The sequence below is a fragment of the Gastrolobium bilobum genome, unplaced genomic scaffold (genome assembly GCF_033153095.1).
Source record: "Gastrolobium bilobum isolate Gb01-03AN ecotype WA unplaced genomic scaffold, APGP_CSIRO_Gbil_v1 utg6129, whole genome shotgun sequence".
In the NCBI taxonomy this organism is placed as follows: Eukaryota; Viridiplantae; Streptophyta; class Magnoliopsida; order Fabales; family Fabaceae; genus Gastrolobium; species Gastrolobium bilobum.
This window is the reverse complement of record NW_026895895.1, coordinates 710,074-716,405: the sequence shown is the minus strand read 5'-3', so window position 1 is coordinate 716,405 and position 6,332 is coordinate 710,074. Positions and strand designations below refer to the sequence as shown.

General features: G+C 41.4%; 1 protein-coding gene across 1 annotated transcript; it reads right to left on the bottom strand.

Moving 5' to 3' along the window:
- Window positions 1-2,989: 2,989 nt before the first annotated feature.
- LOC133296722 (uncharacterized) lies at window positions 2,990-4,056 on the bottom strand. The gene is made up of 2 exons (XM_061495774.1): window positions 3,882-4,056; window positions 2,990-3,795 (listed from the first exon to the last, which is right to left on the bottom strand). The coding sequence occupies exons 1-2, from the start codon at window positions 4,054-4,056 to the stop codon at window positions 2,990-2,992; spliced, it is 981 nt and encodes a 326-aa protein (XP_061351758.1).
- Between the last annotated feature and the right edge of the window lie 2,276 nt (window positions 4,057-6,332).

Genomic DNA, 6,332 nt, shown 5'->3' with positions numbered 1-6,332 from the left:
TAAGTATTTAGTTAGTATTACATTATTTTTGTCCAATGTATTATTATTATTTAATTGCAAATAAATAACTGTTCTACGTTTTGGCGGGACTTCATAAATTTCGATTCTAGTTAAATAAATGACGCATATGCTTAATTTTTGTGATAATCAATTATGTCACTGCTTAATTAAATTGTAAATAAAATGGGGCATTACATGTGATTAATTTAAATGTTGTTTTATATTATATAGTTGAGGATAATGGTTGAGTCATCATCTTCACCCGATTTTGCATCGGATGTAGAGCCCACTGATCCCAGCATGTGGATCATACCTGGGCCGTATAGATGGGAGGTCCTTCGTAAGAGGACGCAGAAAGCTCATATTTCACAACGAGTGTGGAATACAGAGCATGTAAGGAAAATTAAGACCAGGCGTGGGAAGCCACAAGGGGGGCCACCTACCGGTGCTATTCCACAGGTTGTCGAAGAGTACCTCAGACAGGCGGGTTTCATACATGTTGCCAGGATGCAACATATCCAGGTATGTTATTTACGTCGTTTTGTATTTATGTAATTATTCAATAAAATTCGTTAACAGGTGATAACTGTGTAATTTATCACAGATCGATACATTTTTAATTAGTGCTCTGGTCGAGAGGTGGAGACCAGAGACACATACCTTTCACATGACCCAAGGTGAGATGACGATCACCTTACAAGATGTGGCAGGCATATTGGGCTTGCCCACTGACGGCACTGTCGTCACCAGATCGACCTCCGAGGATTGGCACGCTGCTTGTGCTGCTGTTTTTGGACATGTTCCAGAGGCCGGTGAGTTCCATCATTCCGGCGACCTCCGCATCTCATTCTTGGATCGGCATTATACCCGGTGGACTGATCATGAAGGGAATCACGGTGCCGAGATCTACTTCACAAAAGCCCACATTGCCAGGATGTTGGGGACTTGGTTGCTGGCGGACAAGTCTGGAGGTAGCAATTTTGGTTGCCGGCTTGTCCCGTTGCTAGGTGGAGGATTTGAGGACATTGGCTGATTCAGCTGGGGATCTGCGGTTTTGACACACTTGTTCAGGAATTTGTGTGAATTGACAGATGTCCGTCGAACTGACATGGGTGATTGCCATATTCTCCTTCAAATTTGGGCATAGATACGATTCCCACCCATTGCTCCACCCCTTCCTCCTCATCCAAAGTCGGGCACACATTATGGATCCCGGTATGATTTATTTACTTCATTTGATTTCGATAATGTATGGTTGATAATGTATATACTAACTGTATACTTCTTGATTATGATTGATAATCAATGTTTCTGATGACAGGTTTAATACTGTAGAAAAGTTTAAACCTCATGAGGTCACCCATTATCGGGCAACATTGGACACACTGTGTAGAGATGAGGTTAGGTGTTGGATACTTACGATGTTGTTATTTCTCTATGGGTTTAATTTTTTTTTGTAACTCTATATATTGTTTAACATTTTGTTTGTAGGTGGTGTGGCAGCCATATATCGAATATGAGTGGCTTGACGTGACTCTAGTGCAGTAGTACATGTGGCTTGCTGCCACACCTATTATCCACTTCCACACAGTAGAGGCATGTCAACCGGATAGATGCGTGCGACAGTTCGGCCTTGATCAACCCATCCTGGATAAATCTAGAAAGTTGAGAGGGATTCATGATCATACTCTACGGGGGAAGGTTGAAGAGAACTGGAGACGTAAGCTGAGGGCTCACATTGATCGATGGAATACCAGGGTTCAGCATATTGTACTGTCACCTCCATTATATGGTTTGATGTCACCTAATCATGCGTACATGGAGTGGTACAGAGAGAGGGGAAAGCGCTACATATCTCGGAGGGCACCAAAGATAGGCCGCATGGTGAGTTTATGATAAATTCTATCATTTGTACATATTTTACATTTGTTTCAAATTTCTAACATGTTTTCGTAATATACAGATTGACGGTCTTGAAATGCTTTATTATGCAACAACAGCGGAGGAGTTTCCTCGAGTTGGTCTAGAGTATATCCACGAGGAGATTGGCCGGATTATTGGAATGTTTCGTGAGAGTTCACGAGTTGATGAGCCTGGACCTGAGCACCCCCCGTGCAGACACAGCCTGATCCTCACTTGATCGTGGATGTTCCTCGTAATAGACGGGAGGGACGCGGATTAGGACGTAGACGTGAGAGAGTTGTTGCTGAGCTTGTCCCGATTATGGCACTGAGACTAGGGGTCGAGACTCAGGGATGGTTCAGACCTCCAGTCATTGGTCCTACTTACGGGTCACAGCCGATTTATCTTCACGGATCACAGTATGCGGTAGGTCCTAGTCAGGCGGTGTCTGAGCACCCTTACATGAGCGGACAGGAGCCAGTTTTCCAGGCTAGTCCGATGGCTATGGCAGGAGTGGATCTGGCATCCTCGCAGCCTGATTTCCAGCCCTATTCACAGGGACTTGATGCCGATTACCCATTTTGGTCTGCAGAGGACACGATTGAGTTGTATCGCTCTGTAGGCCTTGTTACAGAGGGCCATGACAGTGGGGAGACTCTAGCCACAGATTCTCACAATCAGGGACACACCCCTTTTGAGGTGCCAGGCAGTATACTGCCAAATAGGGATGCACGACATAGGCCATGGCCACCGTGGTCGTAGTTTCATTGTCATTTGGAGTATTCACTATGTTGTGGACTGTTTCATATTGTTATTATTTTGTTATTTTGTATTAGTTATGACTGTAGCATGTTGTTATTTTGTGGACGCTACATTATTATATTATTTGGACTATTCACTATGCTTTATTATTTATGATTTGATTGTCGTCCTTTGCGCATTTATGTTACGGTAACTAATTGCATCAGTTAATTAATAATACAAGAATAAAAATATACATAAACGAAAAGTAAAAAGTCCAACATAACGGACATTACAATTCAAGCAATAACATAAGCAACAGCAAAATAATGACATAATATGTATCTCAGTCGTTTCTCCCACGACTTGGACATCCCCGACGATTATGGCCGCGTTCCTTGCAAAGTCCACACCTAATACGGCTCTGGCTTGTCTCAACTTCATCCATCTTGTTGCGGATGGGAGTTGACTTTGGACGACCTTTTGCACGCAACATAGTAGAATCAGGAATAATCTTTGGACCACTAATTTCAGGTATTGCTTCCTCGTTTCCGATTGGCTCCCACGGAAAAGAATAAGCCTCGACCAAGTTAGTTATCAAGAAGACGTCGTCAACGTAAGTGAACGCACTCTGCCTAACACTTAACATAGCAGCAACGACGTGACTACACGGATACTTAAAGGCCTTAAACTTTCCACACTGAAAGTATCTCTGTGGGAGGTTGACAGAATATGAACGCTCCCAACCTGCGCCAACCTCGAAGACAGTATGTTCAACATTGTATGCAGGAACGTGGTGGCCTGTTGCATCTACCTGGTTCTTCTTGACCAATTCAACAACATTTTTGGAGTGACGATGAGCTGATTGAAGTTGTGCAACAACATTTGTTCCTCTCTCAACAAAATATGCAACCAATCTGCTATATGTATGCTTAACCAATGCTGTTATAGGCATATTTCTGGCCCCCTTCAAAACCCTATTGACAGATTCAGCCAAATTTGTTGTCATATGATCGTACCTCTGTCCTTCAATATCGTAGGCTCGCGACCACTTTTCCTTAGGAATCGCATCAATCCACTCAGCAATTTGAGGACTACTTTCACGGAAACTCGCAAGATTCCTTTCAAAATCAACCATGGCTGGAGTATAACCTGCACAAATTGGACATGAACGAATTAAACATAAATTGACAGTCATAATGGAAAGAAATAATTACGCATCGTGTCAATGAGTATACCTAAATTCTTTAACATCCGCTTCAAATCTTCATTCTGAAACTTTTGATTGAAGTTGCTTGCAATATGACGAATACAGAAGACGTGATATGCATTTGGCGGCTGCCAATTAGGGTTATTTTCCACAGCAGATATTATGCTTTGATGCCGATCGGATATCAAACATATGTTTGACATGGTAGTAACTTGAGCACGAATATTAACGAGAAAATAATCTCATGCTTCCAAAGTTTCGCCTTCTACGATGGCAAAAGCGATCGGTAAACATTCATTATTACCATCTTGGGCTGTGGCCACCAACAATTTCCCTTTGTACTTCCCATATAAATGTGTTCCATCAATTTGTATGACGGGTTTGGCAAATTTGAACGCCTCACAACACTGTCTAAACGTCCAAAAAATGCGATGAAAAACCTTTTTTCCAGAAACTAAGCTCTGCTCGGCATAAAGATCATTTGTTTGTATATGATAAAATGAACCTGGAGAAAATCGAAGCATGTATTCGCACCACCTTGGAAAAAAAGCATACGATTCCTCCCAATCACCGTACATAATTGCCATCGCTTTCTTCTTCGCATACCACGCCTTTCTGTAGGAAACTTTAAAGCCATATTTAGCAGTTATCCTTTCTTGCATCAAAGAGATTGACACAGATGGTTCTGACTTTATCATCCCTGCATTGAAGAGGATATCAGTGCCTCGATAACATCGAACGAATTTAATTACACGGCAGTACGTAAACATTGACATGTCATTACGGTAAATAAATATGTACCTATGACGAGATCTGCAATAACGTCCGCATCGAGCTGTCTATGAACCTGGGAAATGTGCTCATTCACACATTCGTGTTTTCCACCCTATCTCGTAATCTTCCAATTTTCACGAAACACCGGTTTGATCGCCCTTACGCGCCACGGACAACCTTGATCATACGCACAACATTTCATGGACAACTTTCCAGGCGTGCTCTCAATTACAATGGCTTCTTGATGCTCCCTAATGAGGTTGTGCTTAAGTGCCATTTGGACATATTTTTTTGTCGCAAATTCTTGATTGACAAATAACATGTCACCCAGTTGCCACGGACCTTGTATTGAAGCCGATCTAGAGACCGAACCATCAGTACATGATTCTTGTTCGCTCCGATAACTCCAATCAATGTAGGAATAATGCAGAATTCCTTCCCCAAAAGGAATAACATCTCTGTCACCTGCAATTGCGGATTATAATTTTTTAATACAAACATACTAATTCAGGTATTAAATCATTTATCTATTCAGCTATATACAAATGGGATCAATTACCTTCATGGTGAATACCGAATGGGGCAGACGCAACGTCATTCAACTGTGGCATTTGCGCGACGACTGGTTGATGGAATATTGGGATTTGAGACGCACCCATCTCACGGGATTCATCTCCTTCTGAAGCACTAGCATCCTCCTCCAGAAGACGTTCTTCCATTGCCATATTTTCATCGTCGTCATCGTCATCTTCGTCGTGCATTTCCCAAGTCGGATCATTTTCATCTCCCTCAGAAAAGTTACCAACTAGAGACGCATGAGCGGCAGAAGAAGCTGGAAGACGGGGAGAATTTAAATAAACTGACATCACCGGTAAGGGAGCATTCTCGGTTGCGGCGATGTCGACATACAACTCTAGAAAATCTGTCCTTGACTGGTTGCAAAAATTTTCCATTGTCATCTCCAAGTCTTCATCGTCAAGCACTTTCAAACTAATGTATTTATCACCTTGCCACATCCTTATCGTGATCTCAGTGATACATTGGTTGTCTGGAAGACTTAACTTCTGCCGAATTCTCTGATGCAGTTCGTCAATGGTTGTGTTGCGTTGGATACGTGTCGGCCTTTTTTCACCTTCGAAGATGACACCTCGTCGACTTTCTACCTTTCTACCATTGTAATATAACACAACACGAACAGAATCAGGATTTGAGCTCATTTTTAAATAGAATAAGAAATAAAATTCAAATACTAAATTAAAGATAAAGGAATGTTGGTGGAGAAGAGAGATATGAAGAGTGAGAGAAGAGGTGTGAATTGAATGGAGGGGTGGGGGAATATATAGAGCACACATGTGACGCCACTTTTGGGCGTCACATGTGACGCCCAAAAGTGGCGTCACATTGTGCAGCAGATGTGTAATTTTTTACAAAACAGCATTAAATGCGTAATTATTTAATTTAAATGCATTATTTTAATTTTTTTGCCGTTATGTTTATCTCATTTTACATGAGATAAAAAACTTTCCTACACACACAAAGAGAGGTTGGGTCCCACCATTTTTTTCTCTCTCTTCTTACCTGTAGGTCTCACTTATACTTTTATTTCTATAACATGAGGTAAATTTTTTTCTACAATATAAGAAAAATATATTCATATATATATATATATATATAAGGATCTATTTATCTCATATTGTATGAGATA

What these genes read in the sequence shown, in the direction of transcription:
- LOC133296722 (XM_061495774.1), bottom strand. Translation starts at nt 4,056, where the DNA reads ATGTCAAACATATGTTTGATATCCGATCGGCATCAAAGCATAATATCT. An exon ending in GCGGATGTTAAAGAATTTAG is followed by an intron (nt 3,796 to 3,881) that starts GTATACTCATTG and finishes CAATTTGTGCAG; the next exon opens with GTTATACTCCAGCCATGGTT.